This window comes from Chiloscyllium plagiosum, chromosome 5 (assembly GCF_004010195.1).
Source record: "Chiloscyllium plagiosum isolate BGI_BamShark_2017 chromosome 5, ASM401019v2, whole genome shotgun sequence".
NCBI lineage: Eukaryota > Metazoa > Chordata > Chondrichthyes > Orectolobiformes > Hemiscylliidae > Chiloscyllium > Chiloscyllium plagiosum.
In genome coordinates this window covers 97,106,548-97,131,395 of record NC_057714.1, presented here as the reverse complement: position 1 = coordinate 97,131,395, position 24,848 = coordinate 97,106,548, and the positions used below count along the sequence as shown (strand labels likewise).

General features: G+C 40.5%; 1 protein-coding gene across 2 annotated transcripts in view; it reads right to left on the bottom strand.

Moving 5' to 3' along the window:
* adarb2 (adenosine deaminase RNA specific B2 (inactive)) overlaps positions 1 to 24,848 on the bottom strand; it is a 736,380-nt gene that overhangs the window by 157,330 nt on the left and 554,202 nt on the right. For both annotated transcript variants that reach the window (XM_043690659.1, XM_043690662.1), the window contains one exon: positions 13,991 to 14,105. In XM_043690659.1, coding sequence (XP_043546594.1) covers positions 13,991 to 14,105 — 115 coding nt within the window. The remainder of the gene's footprint in view (positions 1 to 13,990; positions 14,106 to 24,848) is intronic.

Genomic DNA, 24,848 nt, shown 5'->3' with positions numbered 1-24,848 from the left:
GATCCAGAATCTGGTTTCCAGCAGCTGCAGTCATTGTTTTAACCAGCATTTATTGCCCATTGCTAGTTTTCCTTAAGAATATGGTGGTGAGTTGCCAGCATGAACTACTATAGTCCATCTGCTGGGGGTTTACCAACATTCGGGAGGGAATTCCAGAATTTTGACCCAGCAACAGTGAAGGAATGGCAATATATTTCCAAGTCAGGATGGTGAGTGGCTTGGAGGGGAACTTGAAGGTAGTGATCTTCCCATTTATTTACTGTCCTTGCCCTTCTAGATGGAAGTGGCCATGGGTTTGAAAGAATGTTTGGTGAATTTCTGCAGCGCATCTTGTGGATAGTATACACTGCTGCTACTGAGCATTGGTGGTGGTGGGAGTTGATGCTTGTGGATGCAGTGCCAATCAAGTGGGCTGCTTTGTCCTGGATGGTTTCAAGCTTCTTGAGTGTTGTTGGGGCTGCACTCACCCAGACAGGTGGGGAGTATTCCATCACACTTCTATCATTTAAGGTTTCATAAGGTAAGGGCACTCCTGGGAGTTGTGGGTGGCAGAAAGTAGATCTGACTTGATGACATATATTTTTCACAGCTATATTATTAAGTTAATTGCGTTTTCTTTATTTAGTTTCATTTTATAGAATTTGTTTTTACTTAAATATATAAAATCTTTGATGTAGTAGTATTATTTAATTGATCGATGTTTTAACTTCTTTGTTCCTTGTTGATGGTCCCCTACAGGGTCATAATAGTATATAAAAATGTAAATGAACATGGGACAAATGCTGCCACATTGCCTCTGGCAGATGTGATGAATAATTAACGCTGGAATAGTTGGGAGACCATATCACAATCAATTCCCAAACATTGCATGATTGCATTCCTACACTTGCCATTCAATATCCTCCCTGGAAGATATAAATGCCTCAAATTCATGTGGTATACTAGATATATAAACTTCTTGCAGCATTGGGAAATGCTGTAGATTTAATATCTTGCAAGCTAAATTTAACTTAATGGCTTTATTTTAATTAAATTGACCAAAATTCTGCTGTATTAGATAGACAAAATGTTTGATAAACTGTTGATTCAGAACTGAAATATTGCTGAAAAGAAATATATGCTGTAGAAGGGTTTTTTTTTGTACTCAGGTCAAAGGCACAAATTCTAGGTTTCAAATTAATACAATTATATCGAAAGAAGAAGATTTCTGATTGGTGGGGTGACTAAACATTGGAAGCCTTGGCAGGGAGACAGTAATGGGGGTTCCTTAAGCTTGCAGGTAATTCAACAAGGGTGCAAGGCTTGATCATAACTACAGGAAGGATGTGATTACATTACAGAAGGCAGAGGAGTTTCACCACGATCTCGCCCTAGCTGGATGGTTTAAGCTAAGGAGAGAGAATAAATCGGCTAGGATTGCTTTCGTTTTGAAACAGAGAGCTGAGGTACACCCTGATTTGGTTAAGATAGATAGAAAAGAGCTTTTCCTTTTCATGGAGAAGTCAATAACCAGGGGTGTGGATACAAAATTTGGGGCAGAAGATTTAAAGGGAATTTAAAACAATATTTGGGATAGCTAGAATTCATTGCCTGAAAGCATGGTAGAGGCAGGATCTATTACAACATTTAAGGAGTATTTGGAGAGTCACATGATAGCATAAAAGGTGATGGGCTAAATGCTAGGAAATAGGATTAGCATAGGCACGTGCTTGAGGACCAGCATGGACATAAGGCGCCGAGGGCCTTCTCTCCACACTGTAATACTCCATGTTTCTATATTCCCCTTGCTTGTAGAGTACAGGTTCCTGTGCTTGAACGTATATCATTCCCAGCCTGTGTAACTGCGCCATATAATGAACTCGATTGATTTTCTCAAGTTGGTTTTTAATGGAGATACTGGCAAACTTAGGATTGCTCAGCAAGTGCCGGAAAGTTGCTTGATGTGGTGATAATTGGCTGGATTGCATTGTCCTTCTGTTTGCAAACAGGACATACCTGGGTAATTTAACACATTGTTGGGTAGACACTGGTGTTGTAGTTGCCCTGAAACAGCTTAGCTCAGAGCATGGCTTATTCTGGACAACAAGTCTTCAGTCACATTGCTGGGCTTTTAATTAGGGTCCACAACCTTTCCTGTACTTAACACCTTGAACCATTTCATAATATCTTGTGGAGTGAATTGAGTTGACAGAAGAATGTCAGGTGGTCAGATGAAAACAGATGAATTAACAGCACAAACAGAGGTTAATGACCTCATAGTTACTACGGAGACATGGTTATAAAGAGGTCAAAGCTGGGAACTAGTTATTCAGCGGTATGTGACTTTTTGAAAGGAAGGCAAGAAGGTGGGGTAGCTTTATTAGTATGAGATAGAATATGGTGGGTAGCAAGAAATGATCTTGGATTGGAAAGTGTAGAATGTATATTAGAGAAGGTAAGAAATAACTGGGGAAGAGGAGTTTGGTCAATGTATCCTACTACAGTAGTTATAGAGAATACAGAGAATAAATCATGCAACGATGAGGGCGTGTAGAAAAGGCAGTATATTAATCATGGGTAACATTAATCTTCATGTGATTTGGGAAACAAATTAGCAGAGGTAGCCACAAGGAAGAATTCACAAAGTGTTTTTGGGACAGGTTCCAAGAACAACATGTTGTTGATGAGGCAGTTTTGGATCCAGAAATGTACAATGAGGCAGGTTCAATAAACAAGCTCAGAACAAAAAAATCCAAGAAGTGAACATAACATGGTAGCATTTAGCAGACAGTTTTTAGGGTTATAAAATTGGTCTGAAACAATTCGAATAAGGGTAATTAGAAAGGAATGAAGGCAGAGTTGGCTGAAGTGGACTGGGAAAGGGGTTTAGCGGAAAAGATGATTAATGAACAATGGCAGACATTTAGTAGTTAATGACTCACAAGAAAAAAATACCTAGTCAGTATAAAGGATTTTAAGAAGGGGATAAACTGACCAGATTAACCAAGGAAGCAGGGTATCTAATGGGAAGAAAAGTCGTACAATATGGCAAATTTTAGCGGTAAGCCAGAGTATTGAGAAAGTTTTAATAATCATCAAAAGATAATGAAAATTGTAATAAAGAGGGAGAACACATGGTTTGAGGTTAAACTAACATGTAATATAAAAGCAAACAGTAAAAGCTGCCTTAAAAATATTAAAGGAAACAGAGAGGCCAAAGTGTACGCAGGTACCTTAGAGAATGAGGCTGGGGAAATATTAATAGAGAACCAGGAAATGACAGAGGAGTTGAATAAATATTTTGCATCAGTCTTCGTAATAGAGTATACTAATAACATACCAAAACTACTAAATAAATAATGGGCAAAAGGGAGGAGCAGAAATAAGTACAATATCTATCATGAGAGGAATGTACTATTGAAACTAATGGGGCTAAGGCAAATAAGGCCCATGGTTACACCCTCGGATGTTAAAGGAAGCAGCTGCAGTGATAGTGGATGCATGAGAATAGAAAATCATTTTGAATTCCATAATATAATCAAACGGAGTTAACATTACTTTATGAATGGGAAATCTTGTCTAAAAAAATTATGAGAATGCTTTTTGGAGGCAACAAATGGAATAATTAATTGGGAACAATGAGACAAAATGCATTTGGATTTCCTAAAGGTGCTCAATAAGGCACCAGATAGCATGGAAACAGACTGTTCGTTCAACTCGTCCATGCTGACCAGATATATGTGGTCCCATTTGCCAGCATTTGGCCCATATCCCAAATATTCCTATTCCTAGACGCATCCAGATGTCTTTTAAATGTTGCAATTGTACCAGCCTCCACCACTTCCTCTGGCAGCTCATTCCACACACGCACCACCCTCTGTGTGAAATAATTGCTCCTTAGGTGTCTTTTAAATCTTTCCCCTCTCACCTTAAACCTATGCCCTCTAGTACTGGACTCTCCCACCCCAGGAAAAAGACCTTGTCTGTTTACCCTACCCATGTCCCTCATGATTTTATAAACATCTAAGGTCACCCCTCAGCCTGCAAATGCTCCAGGGAAAATAGCCACTACTCATTCAGCCTCTCCCTATAGCTCAAACCCTGCAACGCAGGCAACATCCTCATGAACCTTTTCTGAACCCAGTTAAATTTCACAACATTCTTCCTATAGCAGGGAGACCAGAATTGCATGTAGTATTCCAAAAGTGGCCGAACTAATGTTCTGTCCAGCTGCAACATGATTTCCCAACTCCTATATGCAATGCACTGACCAATAAAGGCAAGCATATCTTAAGAGCAAGATATTTCACTTAATGAGATAACAGTCATGGAATTAGGGGCATTATGTTAGAATGGATAGTGGATTGCATAACTGATAGAAGACAGAGAATTGGGAAAAGGGCATTTCAGGATGTCAACAGGATGTCAATCGCGTGCCACTGGGATCCATGTGCGGGTCACAATTATTCATGAATTATATATATATATATATATATAAAATAACTTGGAGGGACATGAAAATACTATGGCCAAGTCATAATAGATGGGAGGGCAAGTGGTTAGGAGTCAGCAGAGGGATATAGCAGGTTAAACGATTGGACAAAATCTCGGCAGAAAGAATATGATGTGGGAAAATGTGAAATTATGCACTTTGGCAGGAAGAATAGAGTGGCTGAATATTATTTAAACGGAGAAGGACTGCAGGAAGCAACAGTTCAGAGGGATTTAGGATCATCAGGCATGAATCACAAAAAGCTAACATAGAAATTCAAGAGGTAGTAGGGAAGGCAAATGGAACGTTGGCCATTTTTTCAAAAGGGATGAAGTGTGAAAATAGAGAAGTCTTATTAAAACTATACACGGCACCAATTATACCACACCTACAATATGGTGAACAATGTTAGTTCTGTAGCTAGGGAATGATATCCCGGCATTGGAGGCAGCCCAGAGAATGGGCACTAGGTTGATCACAGGTATGAAGGGAATGTCTTCTGAGGAAAGATTGTGGAAGTTGGATCTGTATTCACTAGAATTTAGAAAAATGAGAGGCTATCTTGTAAACATGTATAAGGTTCATAGGGCTTGTCAGGGTAGATGTCAAGAGGCCTTTTCCCATAGTATGTCAGTCTAGCACTCAAGGGCATACTCTCAGAATAAGAGCTTGCCCATTTAACACAGAGATGAGGAGGAATTTCTTCTCTCAGAGTTAAAAATTGCACAACACCAGCTTTCAACCACCTGATGAAGGAGCAGCGTTCCAAAAGCTAGTACTTCCAATTAAACCTGTTGGACTATAACCTGGTGTTGTGTGATTTTTAACTTTGTACACCCCAGTCCAACAACGACATCTCCAAATGATGACTTCTCTCAGAGGATAGTGAATCTATGGAATTTTTCATTGCAGAGGATAGTTGAGGCTGGATCGTTAGGTATATTTAAGGTTGAGATAGACAAATTTATAATCAGCAAAGGAATCAAAGCAAAGGCAGACAGAATGTTTGAGAATGATCAGATCAGTCATCGAATGGTGGGGCAGACTCAATGGGCTTCTGTTGTTATGGCTTTATGCAGGGGACCTCTGAAGCATAGCAAAAAGGATCATCCACTTGACACTTCTGACTGTAATGGTTGCAGATTCTTATCTTTGTGCCCATCAGCATTGCATGCAGATTATTTGTTGAGCTTCCTTTTCTAGTCAATTGTTTATCACAATCAAGAAATAAAGGAAGTGCAAGGGAAGTTGACTAAACTGATTCCTGGGATAGAAGGACTGACGTATGGGAAAGACTGGATTAGGACTATATTCACTGGAGTTTAGAAGAATGAAGGGAGAGCTCATAAAAATCTTGTAAAATCCTAACAGGATTCGACCGGGTAAAAGCAGGAAAGATGTTCTCAATGACTGAGGAGTCCAGAATGAGGGGTCACAGGCAAAGGGTAAGGGGTAGCCCTTTTGGGACAGTGATGTGGAGAGGTTTCTTCATTTGGAGAGCAGTGAACCTGTGGAATACCCTGCCTCAGAAAACTGTTGAGTCCAATACATTGAAGACTTTCAAGAAAGACATAGGTATAGTTCTTAGGACTAAAAGGATCAAAGAGTATGGGGAGAAAGTAGGAACAGGATACTAATTTGGATGATCAGCCATGATCATATTGAATTAGGCTCAAAGGGTTTAATGGCCAATTCAGTCTTCTATTGGCTCCTATTTTCTTTGTATCTCTGCTTAATCGTGACTGGGTATTACATTACAGCAGAGCTTTGATCTGATCTGTTGCTTTTGGAATCACCTAGGTCTGTCTATTTATAGTATTTTCTCTACAACGACTTTGTATAGTGGTACAACAAACAAAAACATTCATCAGTTAATATGGCAACTATTGTTGTCAGCCCAGAGAATACTGCATATCAGATTCATTCATTTAACTGGACCTCAATGGACCAGAGCTCTCTTCTGGCTGTCAAGCTGTGGAATTGTGCAAACAGCTATAGGTAAACAGGGCTGATTAATTACTAGCAACAGAGACAGGGGAGACATGCTTGTCCTCATGGTGTCCTTAAATTCCAGGTGGATTATTATATGGAGGAACAAGGAATATGGGTGAAATGCAATTTAGTCAACTACAATTTTGAATAATCGCAATAAATATCTTGTGGTCATATGCTTCTATTGTTTGTGCCAAAGGAAAAATGTAAGCATATAGGTTCAAAATACATTGTCGAGAACAGGGAAATAAAATGCATGTTTTGTCAAAGATCTACAAAAACAAATAGTGTTTTCTTATTTCTAGCCACTAGAATGGAATCTGTTGATTTGTACATAATCTTAGGATCTTAGGTACAGTGGCTCAGTGGTTAGCACTAAGGGACAGCACCAGGGACTTGGGGTTCAATTTCACCCACAGGTGACTGTCTGTGTGGAGTTTGCACGTTCTCCCCGTATCTGTGTGGATTTCCTCCCATAGTCCAAAGAAATGCAGGTTAGGTGGATTGGCCACGTGAAATTGCCCACAGTGTCCAGGGATGCATAGGCTAAGTGGGTTAGCCATGCGAAATGCAGGGTTACAGGGATGAGTTGAGGTGGGATGCTCTTCAGAGGGTCAGTGTAGACTCAATGGGCTGAATGGCCTGCTTCTACTCTGTACGGATTCTATGATTAACAGAGTCTTTAATTTTTGTTGCCACTGTACAATACAATGATTTGATCGGGATTACATATTTCTATTTTGTCTATAAGTGACAACATAATGAAACAATCAGCTATCTCCTGGTATTTAACACTCATTGTAATATAATTCACCTGCCTATCCCACATTAATTAGCTTCTTTACAGAATAAACTTCTAAAGGGAAACTGGAGACAAAAAAAATCAGGAAAAATTTGATCAAACTCTTGAAATATAATTAGGTAACAGAAATTCCAAATTATGAAACTGGTGATATAAAACTCTCCATCACAACCTTTGCTCACTATTTCTATCCGAACTGTTTAGCTTAATGTAATGATTCTCAGTTTGACATTGTTTTGAAGAGTCATATTGGAGTTGAAATGTTAACTTTGTTTCTTTCTCACAGATGCTGAGCTTCACCGGCACTTCCTGCATCTGTAGTACATGGCTTTTGTTAATATTCTTTATCCTGATAATAACGATATATGAAGTTAGACAATTGGTAGAATAGAACTTGAGGTTACTGAAAAAAGGCACATTTTATTGAAGCTTTTCATGTTGCACTCCTCAGGACAACTCAGGGGAAAAGACAAACACATAAACTGTATGAGAGCAAAGAGCTAATTGGTTGACAAGTGGACTCTGATCATGGCATTGCCATGAAAAGTTCACCAGTTAATGATTGACAGTTAACTGTCAGGCTTTGTTTAAATTTTAAATCCACAGGATGACTCTGATTGATCAGGGCATTACCCTGAGAAATAAAACAGTGAAATGCTATCACCTATTTTATTGAGGTGAAACAGGTGCATTCTTTCTGTATGGAATTAAGATGGGCCTATATATTAATATATGTAGCTTCCATTACACACAAGTGTGTCAAACTGTGAGACCAACTGACAATCTTAAATTGGTCGTCAGTGTAATTCCTTACACACTCAGTCACTGTCAGTGCCAGTGCGTTTCCAGGTATGTGGACTGTATGTTCCAAAGACCGATGGATCACATCAAATAACATAACCCTTCAGCTAAGCAATGAGCAAATTAATAACAAGGCTCAACCAGGCTGCACTAGTGAAACCTGCAATACAGAGTCCAACACTGATGTGATTCTGCAACTAAACAGCAGGATGATCCTAAGTGTGTGGCCATTCCTACTAATACAAACATCAACAGATACATCCATAGCAGGTTGATCAGTAAGGAATAGGTTCAAGTATATTTTTCCCTCTTTTCCCTCCTATATCACCTGCTATAGACCCAGACCAGCAGCTATGTCCTTTCGGACTCAACCATCTTGGTCAGTAACGGTGCTGCTGAAATGCTCTTGTGGTGGACATTGACGTTCCTCCACCCTGAGTATACTCTGTGATCTTGTCACCCTCAGTAGTTATTCCAAGTGGTGCACAACAAGGAGGTCTATGGATTCACCAGCTGAGGGGTGGGCTGGCCGTATGTGGTACTCAGCCAAAGGTTCCTTGCCTCATGTTAGACCTGGCGCCATGAGACTGCATAGGATCGAGCATCAATATTGTGGACTGCCAGGGCAGCACCTTCCTGGCTGTTTACCTGTTTACCTCTGTGCTGCCACCTCTGCCTGCTCTGTCCTCCAATTGGATCACAAGATATTAATGGTGCAATCTTGGATGTTGCCTTTGAAGAATGATTCCACTAAATCAGACAAGTGACAGACAGCTTTCTGAATTTTGGCATTTGCCCCCCAGATGTTAGTAAAGAGAACTCTGCAGGATTGACAGGGCCAGATTTACTTTTTGTTGTTTTCTATGCCTAGGGTGACGCCATCTGTTTTTCTTCCTCTTTTTATAGCTCTTTAGCAGTTGACATAACTGAATAGCTTGCTGGACCACTTTAAAGGAGAGATAAGATTCAACCACATGGCTGCAGGCAAAAAGTCTTCCATTGCTTAAAGGTCATCAATGAACTAGATGGGTTTTCTCAACCATCAATTATGGTTTCATGGTCATCGTTAGACTTTTAATCTCAAATTTCTTTCCTGTGCCATGGTAGGATTTGTACTTGGTTTCTTGGAGAATGATCTGGATTACTAGCCTAGTGACAATACCACCATGCCATCACCTCCTTCATGCTTTGGCCTTCTCAAGCAAATATTTGCAGAAAGCATTCATTCAAAATATTAACTACTTTGGGCTCAATACAATTTCATGCATATTTATCCATTTGTATGATCTTCCCTGTTCTCTGATTGGGCTCATGATGATGGGCCTGAAGAAGGGCCTGTGCCCGAAACCTCGAATCTCCTGTTCCCTGGATGCTGCCTGACCTGCTGTGCTGTTCCAGCAATAAAGTTTCAACTCATGATGATGTGGCACTATTGTGCCATCCAACCATGATACCTGTTTTCCTTACTCTTCATCTTCAAGCTGTGAAGCTGATTAAAAATTATACTAGCGAGTTTTGGGAAGATTTGTAGCTCAGGTTGAGGTTTTGGATGTAGATTTGTTTGCTGAGCTGAAAGATTCATTTCCAGACATTTCGTAACCTTACTAGGTAACATCTTCAGTGGACCTCATGCGAAGCAATGCTGAAAATTCCTGCTTTCTATTTATGTGTTTGTGTTTCTTTGGGTTGGTGATGTCATTTCCTGTGGTGATGTTATTTCCTGTGGTGAAGTCACATGTATTCTGGTGGCTAGTTTTCTGCCTGTTTGTCCAATGTAGTGTTTGTTACAGTCCTTGCATGTATTTTGTAAATGATGTTAGTTTTGCTCATTGTCTGTATAGGGTCTTTCAAGTTCATTAGCTGCTGTTTTAGTGTGTTGGTGGGTTTGTGGGCTACCATGATGCCAAGGGGTCTGAGTAGTCTGGCAGTCATCTCCCACCCCCTGAGGAAAGGAACAGGAAGTGACTTCACCACAGGAAATAACATCACCACAACTCAGCGAGCAAACCTTCATCCAAAAATTATATTGCCTGTAAGTAATGTAAGAAATTTTCAGTGAAAAGCAAATTGCAAGCTTATCAATAAAAGTTACCGATAAAGTACTGTAAGTTAAAAACAAACAATTAAATCAGATCACACTTCAGTATTCTTATTTAACTATTTGACTTACATAATTATGTTATAAAAGCAAAGAATCACCAGATTTTGGAATATTTGGAATATTTGTGTTAATGTTTTGGAAGATGGTCATCCCAGAATCTGGAAATTATGTGACAATTGCTCACCAGTGCAAATGTATATTACTTTTTTGAATTTATAGATGTCTGACTGATATTGGACAACAGGAGAAAATCTATACAGTATTGCTTGATGTCTCACTCATTGCTGGCTATAGAGGCAACTCCTTGCCTCAAACTGCTGGATGATTTACACATTAACAATGTCATATTTACACACTTTTGGATGGATGCGATTGCAATGGAGGGAGAGTGGAAGAGGTCTATGAGAATGATTCCAGGGTTGAACAACTTCAGTTTTGAGAACAGAAGTTGGAACTATGTATATTGCAGAGGAGACGAGGCTTAGAAAAAGTGTGATGACATCTTCAAAATCTTGAGGGGTTCTGTAGAGTCGATCAGGATCAATGGGTCAGCTGGGAGATCATGTTGCTGCTGTACATGACATTATTTTGGCTGCTTTTGAAATACTGCATGCAATTCTGGTCTCCCTATTGGAGGAACGATGTTGTTAGAAAAGATTTACAAGGATTTTACCAGGATTGGAGGGCTTCAGCTAGCTGGAGAGGCTGAATTGGCTGGGGCTACTTTCCCTAGTGCTTCAGAGGCTGTGGGTGACCTTATAGAGGTTTATAAAATCATGAGGGGTATGAATAGGGTAAATAGACAAAAACCTTTCCTCAGGGTAGTGGAAACCAAAACTAGAGGACATAGGTTTCAGGTGAGAGGGGAAGGATTTAAAAGGGACCTAAGGGGCAACCTTTTCGTACAGAGGGTGGTGTCTGTATGGAATGAACTGCCAGAGGAAATGGTGGAGGCTGGTACAATTACAACATTTAAAAGGCATGTGGTGGGTATACAAATAGGAAGGGTCTAGAGGGATATCGGTCAAATACTGGCAAATGGGACTAGATTAAGTTAGGATATCTGTTAGGCATAGACAAGTTGGACTAAAGGGTCTGTTTCCATGCTGTACATCTCTATGACTCTATTTGTTCCCACTCAAAAGGATAGAGAACCAGAGGACACAGTTTTAAAGAATTTTGCAAAATAATCAATTGTGAGGTGACAAAAAATAATCATAGAGTGAGTAGTGAGAAAGTGAGGACTGGAGATGCTAGAGATCAGAGTTCAAGAGTGTGGTGCTGGAAAAGCAGAGCTGATCAGGCAGCATCTGAGAAGCAGGACAGTCAACATTTCAGGCATAAGCCCTTCATCAGTCATTCCTCGTGAAGGGCTTATGCCTGAAACGTTGACTCTCCTGCTCCTCGGATGCTGCCTGACCGGTTGTGCTTTTCCAGCATCACACTCTTCGACAGTGAGTAGTGAGAGTCTGGAATGCACTGACTAGTGAAGGCAGATAAAACTGAAGCATTCAAACGGGCATATGATTCTACCTAAATAAAAACAATATGCAAGGTTACTTGGAAAAAGCAGGAGATTAGCAAGAAGTCAAAATCCTCAGGGAGTCAGTGCAGACACGATATGCTGAGTATTCTCCTTTTGCACAGTAACAACTCTGCAAGTCATGTGTAATAGTTTGTCAATTAATTCTTCAGCAAATTCTTGGCCACTTTTTCACTTTCATCAACATGAAGCCATTCTCTTGATGAAGGGCATTTGTAATTTGTGAAATTAAATAATTATCAGATGTGATCTAAAGGCACCTAAAGTCATAACTCGGTTTATTGAGTGACATCCCTCTCAAATAGGATGCCCTTTAGAGAGTGTGTAAAGTTCATAGCTGATAATAAAGAAATGGCAGATGCTGTGAATAAATGTTTTGCTTCTGGCTTCACTTTCAAAGATCCAAAAAGACATCCCAATAATTCTGGTGGATAAAGGAGTGAGGAATTTATTTAAAATCATATCGCTGGGAAAGAAATACTGAAGAAGTTGTTGGAGCTACAGGTTGAAACATCTTGGTACTGACAGAATTCATTGTATGTTCTTGGAAAAAGTAGCGAATGAGGTAATAAGTAACTATTAAATTCTAGAAAGATTTCATTTGACTGAAAAGTAGCAAATATAACAATCCTAATCAAGAAAGGTATGAGGTAGGAAAAATGGAAACGGGAAGCCAACTGGCTCAATGTCAGTCATGGGGAAGGTGGTAGAATTGATCATTAAGGACTTGTGCACTTGGAAAATTCAAGATAATTTGGAAGAATCAGCATGGTTTTGTGAAAGGGAAATCCTGTTCCAACAAGTTAATTGAAATGCTTTGAAGGAGAACCCATTGATATGGATGAAGGAGAACCCATTGATGCCCTATGCTTGGATTTCCAGAAAGTATTTGACAAGGTTACCATGAACTCCTATTTTGCACCTTTATTGGATAAAAGGTGCAAAATAGGAGTTCATGGTTTGGAGGTAGCATACTACCATGGATATAGAATTGGCTGGCTGCTAGAGAATAGAGAGAATGAATAAATGGGTCCAAAAGTGGATAAGCACTGGAAAAGCACAGCAGGCCAGACAACATCTGAGGAGCAGGAGAGTCGACTCTGCTGTGGCTCAGATGCTGCCTGACTGGCTGTGCTTTTCCAGTGACACACTTTTTGACTCTGATCTTCAGCATGCGTAGTCCTCACTTTCTACCATCGTGAATAATTGGGTCTGTTTCAGATTGTTAGAATGTGACTAGTGGAATCCTGCAGTGGTCTGTATTGACTCTCGACTCTTTACAATTTATAACAATGACTTGGGTGAGGGGAGTAAAGGCTTGGTGGCTAGTTTTGTATATGACAAAGGTAGGTTGGAGGATTTATTATGAAGATGGTATATCAAGGATTGATATAGATAAGTTATGTGAGTGGACACAAGTCTGACAGATGGAAGTATAATCTAGAAAAATATGATGATGTTCACTTTGGCAGGAAGAATAACAAAGCAGAGCATTATTTAAATGGAAACACCTGCAGAAATTTGAGGTACAGAGGGACCTAGGTGTTCTACTATAAGAGTTACAAAGGGTTTGTGTGCAAGTGGAGCACATAATTAAGTAAAGCTGATGCTATTCTTTATTAAGAGAGGAACTGAATATATAAGGATGTTATGCTTCACTAATGTAGATCACTGATGAAACCACATCTCCAATATTGTGCACTGTTTTGGTCTCCTTATTTAAGGAAGGATGCAAATGCATTGGTTGAAAGAAAGTTTGCTCGATTGATACCTGGAATGAGCAGGTTGCCTTGTAAGGAATAATTGGACAGGTTGGGATTGATTTTACTGGAGTTACAAAGAGCAAAGGATGATTTGATTGATGTGTATGAGATCCTGGATGGCTTTGACAGAGATGAAGGGATTTTCTTTTCTCTGCCAGAGAGTTGTGTGACTTTGGAACTTTCTGTCTGAGAAGGCAGTGGAGCTAGGACTCTCAGGATATTTTTAAAGCAGAGGTAGATAGCTTCTTGTCACACAGGGGAATCAGAGGTTACCAGGGATAGATAGGAATAGGGGCTTTAGAACAAAAACAGATCAGCCATGATCTTACTGAATGGTGGAGAAGGTCGAAGGATCAAATAGCCAATTTCATATGTTAAATATGAATAATATTTTATGAAATAGGCTAGACAAAAAAAAAGCAGTAGTTACTAAATGAATATGAAAAATAAGAATCCTCCAGGAGACAACATTTTTGTAATCAGGCAAAATAAATTTGAAGGTTTAGATTCGTCTTACCTCTTGTCATTACAATTCCTGCTAGTACCTTATGACGTGCGTGTGAGGAGGTCAAATTGTCTGTCAGCTCTTTGAATTTCCCTGTGACCATCTGGAATATTGCATCCGCAAACTCCTGAAAGATACAGATAGATGTTGTTGCTGTGAGGCTTGTTTTCAGGACAATCTTATGTTGTCCACTCCGGAACACATATTGAAGGCTACCAGTTCTATGATTTCTCCTGTTATTGAGCAATTGTTGTGATAAAAAGAAAAAAGAAATGAGTGATTTTTGATAAGACATCAGGCATGATCCATTCAAAACATATGTTCCATATTTATTTGTTATTTCTCAATCTTCACTGCTGTGTCCAGTACGTTCTTTAAACTGCCACTAATCTTCCCTTCGGCTTCCCAGTTCACTTTTTATACTAGTTGAAAGTTTTAACTCCTTTTAATGATTCATTTGTTCAGGTTAAATTATAAATACATACAGTTGAAACTGGTAAATGCATAATAAACTTTGCACATTTTAAGGTACTAAATTGTTTTTTCTTCTTTCTGTGAGTGAGCAGTGAAGAATAATTCTTAGCCTGTGGTTTCCACTATACATGAGAAAGTTATATTTTGCAATTTTCATTACATTCAACTCAGTAATAGTTTGTAATAGTTTTGTATGTAATAAAGTCTAAGTAATTTTGACAAACTTAAATGAATCACCTAGATTTTTGTGATGAATTTATATTTAAATGAATTTCTGCGTGTGCTTGTGGATATTTTGAAACATCCTTGGGTCATATTCAGCAGATAAATAAAAATGAAATGTTATCTTAAGACCTTCAAAACCTTTAAGGCCAAAACCATTAAAACAGGAGGATTTCTTCATTTCTTGGTATTAATCAAGCCAAAAAAGGGATCTTTTTAAAGTTTCCCTGGAGTATCTTGAAGGTGATGATATGGAACACTAACTCCTGCTCTGCATTTCCAACATTATCTTCTAATGTTCTCTCATGAAACATCACAAGTTGTCTAAAAACCAGTTAAGACAGTTATTTAGAGTGAATCTCATTTGAATGTCAGATAGGTATTGCCTGTTCTAATTGAGCTACTCAACTATAATACCTTGTTCTGGTCTGGTCCCTTTTATAATCTCATATCAACGATGCATATATATTTACTTACGTGTGCTATTCATCTGTGAGTCATTTGACTATCATTAATAATGCTGATGAAAATAATTAATCAGTTTTAAATGATTGGATTAATATTTGAAATTTGCAAGAAGATAAATGATCCTATAAGGTGCATACAATTTAATGAACATAACAATCTGTACAGTCCTGTGTTTTGTCTATCACAGGTCAGATGACATGCTTGCTAGCCTCTTTATAAAGAGCAAATTTATTTGACCTAATTTCGTGATTGACAGAATATGCAGCATTTTTAAAGTTCTGGTCTTGGGGCCCTGATTGCTTTCCTGTAAACATAATGATAATAAAACCATTTTTAAGAGCAAAAGTTAATTTTTAAATGGCAAGATGAGGGAACCATGGATGACAGGTGAAATTGTGAGACGAGGTAAGAGGCAAAAGGTAACTGCATTTATTTCAATGTAAAAGGCCTAATAGCAGATGAACTCAGGGCATGGTTGGGAACATGGGATTGGGACATCATAGCAATTACAAAGATGTAGCTCAGAGATGGATAGGACTGGCAGCTTAATGTTCCAAGATACAAATGCTATAGGAAGGAATGAAAGTGGGGGCGGGGGAGGGGGCAAGAGAGGAAGGGAAATGGGGTTTTTGATGAGGGATAATATCACAGCTGTACTTATGGAAGATATTCCTGGGAATAGAACATAGAACAATACAGCGCAGAACAGGCCCTGCGGCCCTCGATGTTGCGCCGACCTGTAAACTATTCTCAGCTCGCCCCCCTACACTATCCCAATATTATCCATGTGCTTATCTAAGGATTGTTTAAACCTCCCTAATGTGGCTGAGTTGACTACATTAGCAGGTAGGGCATTCCACGCCCTTACCACTCCCTGCGTAAAGAACTTGCCTCTAACCTTTGTCTTAAATCTATCACCCCTCAATTTGTAGTTATGCCCTCTTGTACAAGCTGACGTCATCATCCTAGGAAAAAGTCTTTCACTGTCTAATCCTCTGATCATCTTGTATGTCTTTATCAAATCCCCCTTAGCCTTCTTCTTTCCAATGAGAACAGACTCAAGTCTCTCAGCCTTTCCTCATAAGACCTTCTCTCCAGACCAGGCAACATCCTGGTAAATCTCCTCTGCACCTTTTCCAATGCTTCCACATCCTTTCTGTGGGCGGCACGGTGGCACAGTGGTTAGCACTGCTGCCTCACAGCGCCAGAGACCAGGGTTCAATTCCCGTCTCAGGCGACTGACTGTGTGGAGTTTGCACATTCTCCCCATGTCTGCGTGGGTTTCCTCCGGGTGCTCCGGGTGCTCCGGTTTCCTCCCACAGTCCAAAAATGTGCAGGTTAGGTGAATTGGCCACACTAAAATTTCCCCTAGTGTTAGGTGCAGGGGTAAATGTAGGGGAATGGGTCTGGGTGGGTGCACTTCGGCAGGTCGGTGTGGACTTGTTGGACCGAAGGGCCTGTTTCCACATTGTAAGTAATCTAATCTAATGGGGTGACCAGAACTGTACACAATATTCCAAGTGTGGCCACACTAGTGTTTTGTATAGTTGCAGCATGATATTGCGGTTCCGGAATTCAATCCCTCTACCAATGAAACCTAACACACCGTTTGCCTTCTTAACAGCACTATCCACTTGGGTGGCAACTTTCAGGGATCTATGCACATGGAGTCCAAGATCCCTCTGCACATCCACAGCACCAAGAATCTTTCCATTGACCCATTACGCTGCTTCCTGTTATTCTTCTCAAAGTGCATCACCTCACATTTGGCTGCATTGAACTCCATTTGTCACCTCTCAGCCCAATTCTGCAGTTTATCCAAGTCCCCCTGCAACCTGTAACATTCTTCCAACTGTCCACTACTCACCGACTTTAGTGTCGTCTGTAAATTTACTAATCCATCCACCTATGTCTGTGTCTAAGTCATTTATAAAAATGACAAACAGCAGTGGTCCCAAAACAGATTCTTGTGGCACACTACTAGTAACTGGACTCCAGACTGAATATTTTCCATCAACCACCACGGCTGCCTTCTTCCAGAAAGCCAGTTTCTAATCCAAACTGCTAAATCACCCTCAATTCCATGCCTCTGCACTTTGTCCATCAGCCTACCATGTGGAACCTTATCAAAGGCTTTACTGAAGTCCATATATACCATGTCACCTGCCCTACCCTCATCTACATGCTTGGTCACCTTCTCAAAAAACTCAATGAGGTTTGTGAGACACGACCTGCCCTTGACGAAACCATGCTGACTATCTGAAATCAAATGGTTGCTTACTAGATGATTATAAATCTTATCTCTCGTTATCCTTTCCAAAACCTTTCCAAAAGCTTTCCTACAACAGGAGTCAGGCTTACTAGTCTATAATTACCTGGGTCATCTCTGCTGCTCTTCTTGAACAAGGGCACAACATTTACAATCCTCCAGTCCTCTGGTACTAAACCTGTAGACAATGACGACTCAAATATCAAAGCCAAAGGCTCTGCTATCTCCTCCCTAGCTTCCCAGAGAATCCTCAGATAAATTCCATCCAGCCCAGGGGACTTGTCTACTTTCACTCCTTCTAGAATTGATAACACCTGTTCGTAACTAACCTCGATCCTTTCTAGTCTAATATGTTGTACCTCATTCTTCTCCTCCACAATATTCTCCTTTTCCTGAGTGAACACCGATGATAAATATTCATTTAGCACCTCTCCGATCTCTACAGGGTCCACACTCAACTTCCCACTTCTGTCTTTGACTGGCCCTATTCCTACCCTAATCATCCTTTTATTCCTCACGTACGTCCAAGGAAGTTGTTTGGGTGGAACCGAGAAATAAAAAAGGGATGATCATCTTATTGGGATTGCACTATAGACCCCCTAATAGTCAGAGGGAAACTGAGAAACAAGTTTGTAAGGAGATCTTAGCTATCTGTAAGTATAATAGGGAGGTTAAGGGAGGGGATTTTAACTTTCCAAACATAGACTGGGCCTGCATAGTGTTAATGGTTTAGATGGACAGGAATTTAAGTGTGTACAAGATCCAGTATGTAGATGTACCTGTGAGAGAAGGTGCAAAACTTGACCTCCTCTTGGGAAATAAGGCAGGGCAAGTGACTGAGGTGTCAGTGGGGGGGGGGGGGAGCACTTTGGGATCAGTGATCATAATTCTATTAGTTTTAAAATAGTGATAGAAAACGATCGACCAAATGTAAAAGTTAAAGTTCTAAATTGGAGAAAGGCCAATTTTGACGGTATTAGGCAAGAACTTTCAGAAGTTGATTGGGGGCAGATGTTCATGGGTAAAGGGACAGCTGGAAAATGGGAAGCCTTCAGAAATGAGATAATGAGAGTCCAGAGACAGTATATTCCTGTTAGGATGAAAGAAAAGGCTGATAGGTGTAGGGAATGCTGGAATACAAGAGAAATTGAGGTTTTGGTTAAGACAAAGAAGGAAACACATGTCAGGTAGAGACAGCACAGATCGAGTGAATCCTTAGAAGAATATAAAGGCAGTAGGAGTATACTAAAGAGGGAAATCAGGAGGGCAAAAAGCAGGTTGGGGATGGGGGGGAGGGGGGGTGGCATGAGGTTGCTTTGGCAAACAGTGTAATGGAGAATCCAAAAGATTTAAACAATTAAGGACAAAAGGGTAACTAGGAACAGAATAGGACCCCTTAAAGGTCAGCAAGGCCACTTGTGCATGGAACTGCAGGAGATGGGAGAGATACTAAACAAATATTTTGCATTAGTGTTTACTGTGGAGAAGGATGTGGAAGACAGAATGTGTGGAAATAATTAACAATCTCTTGAAAAATGTCCATATTACAGGGAAGGAGGTGCCAGACGTCATAAAACGCAAAAAGGTGCACAAATCCCTGGGATCTGATCAGGTGCACCCTCAAACTCTGTGTGAAGCTAGGGAAGTGATTGCTGAGCCAGTTGCTGAGATATTTGCATCATTAATAGTCACAGATGAGGTGCCGGAAAACTGGAGGTTGGCTAACGTGGTGCCACTGTTTAAGAAGGGCGTTAAGGACAAGCCAGGGAACTATAGACTGGTGAGCCTGACCTCAGTGGTAGGCAAGTTGTTGGAGGAAATCCTGAGGGACAGGGTGTGCATGTATTTGGAAAGGCAAGGACTGATTAGGGATTGTCAACATGGCTTTTTGCATGGGAAATCATTAGTGTTTACTGTGGAGAAGGATGTGGAAGACAGAATGTGTGGAAATAATTAACAATCTCTTGAAAAATGTCCATATTACAGGGAAGGAGGTGCCATTAACTTGATTGAGATTTTTGAAGAAGTAACAAAGAGGATTGATGAGGGCAGAACGGTGGATGTGATCTATGTGGACTTCAGTATGATGTTTGACAAGGTTCCTCATGGTAGACTGGTTAGCAAGGTTAGATTTCATAGAATACAGGGAGACTAACCATTTGGATACAGAACTGGCTCAAAGGTAGAAGACAGAGGGTGGTGGTGGAGGGTTGCTTTTCACACTGGAGGCCCCTGACCAGTGGTGTGCAACAAGGATCCATGCTGGATCCACTGCTTTTTGTCATTTATATAAATGATTTGAATGTGAACATGGGAGTATAGTTAGTAAATTTGCAGATGACACCAAAATTGGAGGTGTAGTGGACAGCGAAGAAGGTTACCTGACAGTACAACATAATCTTGATCAGATGGGCCAATGGGCTGAGGAGTGGCAGATGGGATTTAATTTAGAAAAATATGAAGTGCTGCATTTTGGAAAGGCAAATCAGGGTAGGACTTATACACTTAATGGTGAGGTCCTGGGGAATGCAGGGTCATCGTTCATTGAAAGTGGAGTTGCAGGTAGATGGGATAGTGAAGAAAGTGTTTGGTATGGTTTCTTTTATTGGTTAGTGCTTTGACTACAGGAGTTGGGAGGTCATGTTGGGCCATACAGGACATTGGCTCAGCCACTTTTGGTAAACTGTGTGCCATTCTGGTCTCCCTGTGATAAGAAGGGTGTGGTGAAACTTGAAAGGATTCAGAAAAGATTTACAGGGATGTTGGCAGGATTGGAGGAATTCATTTATAGTGAGAGGAAGAATGGACAGGGATTATTTTCCCCGGAGTGTCGGAGGTTGAGGGGCGAATTTATAGAGGTTTATAAAATCATGAGAGGCATGGATAGCGGAAATAGTCAAGATCTTTTCCCCAGGGTGGGTGAGTCCAAAACTAGAGGGCATAGGTTGAAGGTGAGAGGGAAAAGATTTAAAAGAAACCCAAGGTGCAAAATTTTCACGCAGAGTGTGGTGTGTATATGGAATGAGCTACCAGGGGAAATGGTGGAGGCTGGTACAATTATAACAATTAAAAGGCACCTGGATGGGCATATGAAGAGGAAGAACTTAGATAGATGTGGGTCAAATGCTGGCAAATTGGAGTAGATTAATTTCAGATATCTGGTCGGCATGGATGAGTTAAACCGAAGAGTCTGTTTCCATGCCGTAGAACTCTGTGACTCTATTATTCTAAGTGCTGTGCCGGATAGTCTTCTGGAATGCCTTCAATAAAGTTCCATGTGAAATACTAATACTCAGAATTACACATGTGCAAATGCCAGGTAAAAAGGGAAATAAGGAATTGAATGGAAGAGAACCTGTCAGCAGTTACTAGTTCAAGGAGTACACTGGAGACTTGTACTGAGAGGGGTAGTCCAGGACCAGATGTTGAGACTATTATCGTCTCCAATCTTATTCAGTGTTCAAGTCCCACCACGTTATCTCTACAATTCTCTGAGACCTGTGCACACTTGTAATTCCAACTTTAGATACTCCAACACTCTTGACAGTGCATTTAAGGTCCACAAGCCCTTGTATTCCCTTCCTAAACCTCTCTGCCTCTTCACATCTCATCTCCTATGATTACCTTGAAGCATTTTACTACATGAACGATATCATTTGTGTGTAATTTGTGGTTGCTGTTAGTGTAAATGAATGCTCTGGAATGCAAATTGATCCAATGAAGTGATAGATCATTAGGCCTACCTGGATCAACTGAGATTTGGTCCTGAAGGCACAGCCTCAGAGTGAGGGGACAATCCTTTAGAACTGAGATGAAGAGGAATGTCTTCAGCGAGTGGGTGGTGAATCTGTGGAACCCATTGCCACAGAATGCTGTAATGGTCAAGTCATTGAGCGAGTTTCAGAAATACGTAGATTCTTGATGAGTAAGGGGATCAAAGGTTATATGGAGAAGGCAGGAAAATGGGGTTGAGAAACCTATCAGCCATGATTGAATGGCGGAGTAGACTAGATGAGCTGAATGATCTAATTCTGCTCCTATATCTTCTGGTCTTATTGCCTTATAGAACCACAGGAGGACTTTTATAACTGGGTTTAACTATGGAAAATGACAATCAGCAAAGATAAGCGCAGGTTTTTACATATTGACATAAAAAAGGGCATACGTACTGAAGAAATTGGCTCAGATATGGTAAATGTTGGGTCTATCATCAATCCCAGTTATTTTCCAACTTCTCCTCAAGTGAGTTTGTGATTTACCACATCTGTGCCTTGAAATTTGGCTCAGCTAGTGTTAGCATATAATTGCTTGCATGAAATCCTGTGACTGCTATTTCAAAGAAGGCATTGATCTCTTTGAAATAATCAGTCAGCTTCTCTATTAAACAAGAGGTAAAATAATTTTAGATTAATGTGTTAAGTTCTCCTCTACACTAAGCAGCCTTGTTTAAGGCATAAGGGTTGACTTTGTTTTAGAGTACAGACCTGGACAAGACTGCTTCCTTTGCTGAAATAGATCATTTACGTAAGTTAGGTGCCACAGAATAATTTGAACCAATGATGCAGATTCATCCCAAGTATAATGAGGTGGTTCTAGCATCTGCCTTAGATATTTTTGGACTCTTTTCAAACATATTCCCAACCAAGTACTGAAGCAAATAATGCAGATCATCTCCATTTTGTTTTGAATTTTATTATTTCAGAGTTTGTCTATTTTGGTTTACTCTGCTTTGACAGTGACTTCTTAACTGAACAAGATGGTTTTCATGAAAGCATTCTGAGAATCTCTTCCTTGGACTGTCTGCTTCAACACAGGAGTGATAGAATTTGGACACCATCCTCTGGCAACTAGCTTTGTTTGACCGCATTTCTGTCACTCAGGTGTGACACATTTCAAACACTCATCACTGCAGAAATATATTTCTGTCATATCTTTGGATTTGCAATGTACTTACAGTCTTGCAATCATGTTTCAAACTGTTTTATAAAACCACACACAAACAAACCCCAGCGTATTTACAGACAGATCTTGCACCTCCATTTTTTGTCAAATCATCTTTTTTTTCCCGGTGCACATCCTGGAGTAAGTGACAGCATCAGTTCCACCGCCTTCTAAATCTTTGAATGTTTTCTGAAATTTAAATCAAGAATGCACCTTCAGATTTCCAATAACACCATGTTACTATTTAGACAAATATGGTCCTTTTTTTGGCCATGGTTTGCGTGATGCCTGCAAATATGAACAATTCTTCACCCTGCCTCTCGGGTTATTACCTGATCTATATGATGGCAGTGAGGATAGAGCTAGGCAGAATTATAATTGATGATAGAATGACACAGGGGATGCTGTTGAAGTCATGTGTAGCCATTTCCGAGAGAAGATTTGATTTGATTTATTGTTGTAGTCACGTGTACCTAAGTGCAGTGAGAAGTTTAGTTTTGCGAGCAGTACAGGCAGATGACAGCAAACAAGGACATACAGATCATAGGGTGCAGAAGCTGTTCTTGAACCTGTTGGTGCACGTGTTCAAGCTTCTGTATCTTCTGCCTGATGGAAGAAGTTGTAGGAAAGCATTACCGGGGTGGGAGGAGTCTTTGATGATGTTTGTAGCCTTTCTGCGGCAGCGAGCCGTGTAAATGGAGTCCAAGGATGAGAGGTTGGCTCCCGTGATTGTCTGGGTTGTGCATACAGCCTTCTGTAGTTTTTTATTGTCCTGGGCAATGCAGTTGCCGTACCAGGCCATTATGCACCCATACCACATGCTTTCAATGATGCATTTGTAAGTTGGTGAGGTCCTTATGGACATGCCAAAGTTCCTAAGCTGCTTGAGGAAGAAGAGGCACTGATATACCTATTTGACCATTGCATCTCAGTGGGAAGTCCAGGACAGGTTCAGTTATCTTCACTTCGAGGAACATGACACTCTCTACCCTCTCAACTCCTTCTCTATCGATGTAGATGGGGGGGGGGCGTGTTCTCCTCCCTTCTTTCTGAAGTCAATGATCAGTTCTTTTTGTTTTGCTAATATTGAGAGAGAAATTGTTATTATTGAACTATGATCTCCTTTCTGACTCATCCTGCTGCAGTGGTATCATCAGCAAACTTGGAGATGGTGTTCACTCAGAATTTGGCTACACAGTCGTGGATGTACAGGGAATACAGAATGCATCCTTGGGGGTCTGCAGTGTTGAGGGTTATCATGAAAGAGGTGCAGTTACCTACCTTCACTGTTTGCAGTCTGTGGGTCAGGAAGCTGAGGATCCAGTTGCTGGGGGCGGAGCAGAGAGCGAAATGTTGGTTTATGAGATTTGTTCATTCTTGCTTGGAAACTCAACATGAATAATCACATCAACCATAATTTCCTATGACATTAATTGCCTGTTTTTGGTTGATGCGACATAGTGTGCCCGGTTGCTCAGCTGTTTTTCTGCTATTGCTTAAACATTGACAACCCTCTCAGTAATTGAGTTAGGGTAGGGATTTTAAAACCAAGAAATAATTGTTCATTTTATGTTTGTGATATTGGTACATCTCTAATGAGAGAGCAACCCTATCATCTGCTAGGACAATGGACAATGTAGACATTTAGCCTCAAAGTGCTCAATATGATCTCCTCTTTCCATGAAGATATGATGAGTAAGGTCAGCTATCACTGGACAACATTGGGACCTCTTTGAGATCTGTAGTATGATCAAACACAGTTGTGTTCTGGCATTGATGCTATTTGACATGTTTCTATTTCTTGCTGTCCTATGTCTTCAGGCCATCTACAATAGTTACCAGACTGGGACAGGAAGCTGTTCAGCCTTGCTCATCTGTGATCCAAAACAAAGGAGTGCCTAGTCGTCATCAGAGAGTTGCCCAACATTGACAATACTGCACTTGCATCCCACACTGAGAACCACAGCCTACACACTCAGCACAATCCTCTACAGTGGCAAGACCTGGGTCACATATGCTGGGCAGGAGAAAAGGTGAAACAATTCCCATCTTCACTATCTTAGTATATTTTGGCAGGGCAAAGTCAACAAGCAGAGACCATGAAGAGTCCTCATTTCATCAGCAAACACTCGTTGCTAAGCTAATGGCTCGGCCAGGTTCATAATAGATGATGGTGGTATAACCAAAGAGCTTCTGTACGGTGAACTGGATCAACACCCCTCGGGTGTCCACACATTGACTGCAAGGACACCAGTAAGTGAGATGTGGTGATGGTAAATGTTGACACCCCCCCACTCCCCTCCATGGCAACTTAGAAATAGTCGCCAATGGCTATGACGTCTGGGAACTGACTGTTTGGAAGGGTTCTGGAAGAAGAAAGCAGAAATGAAAGGATCAGCTGAATAAGAAGAGAGCCCAGAGAATACAGCAAATCAATTGTAAGACTTTTCAGTCCATTACCTTCCTGTGTAGCAAAAGACAGAAGAGATGGTGACT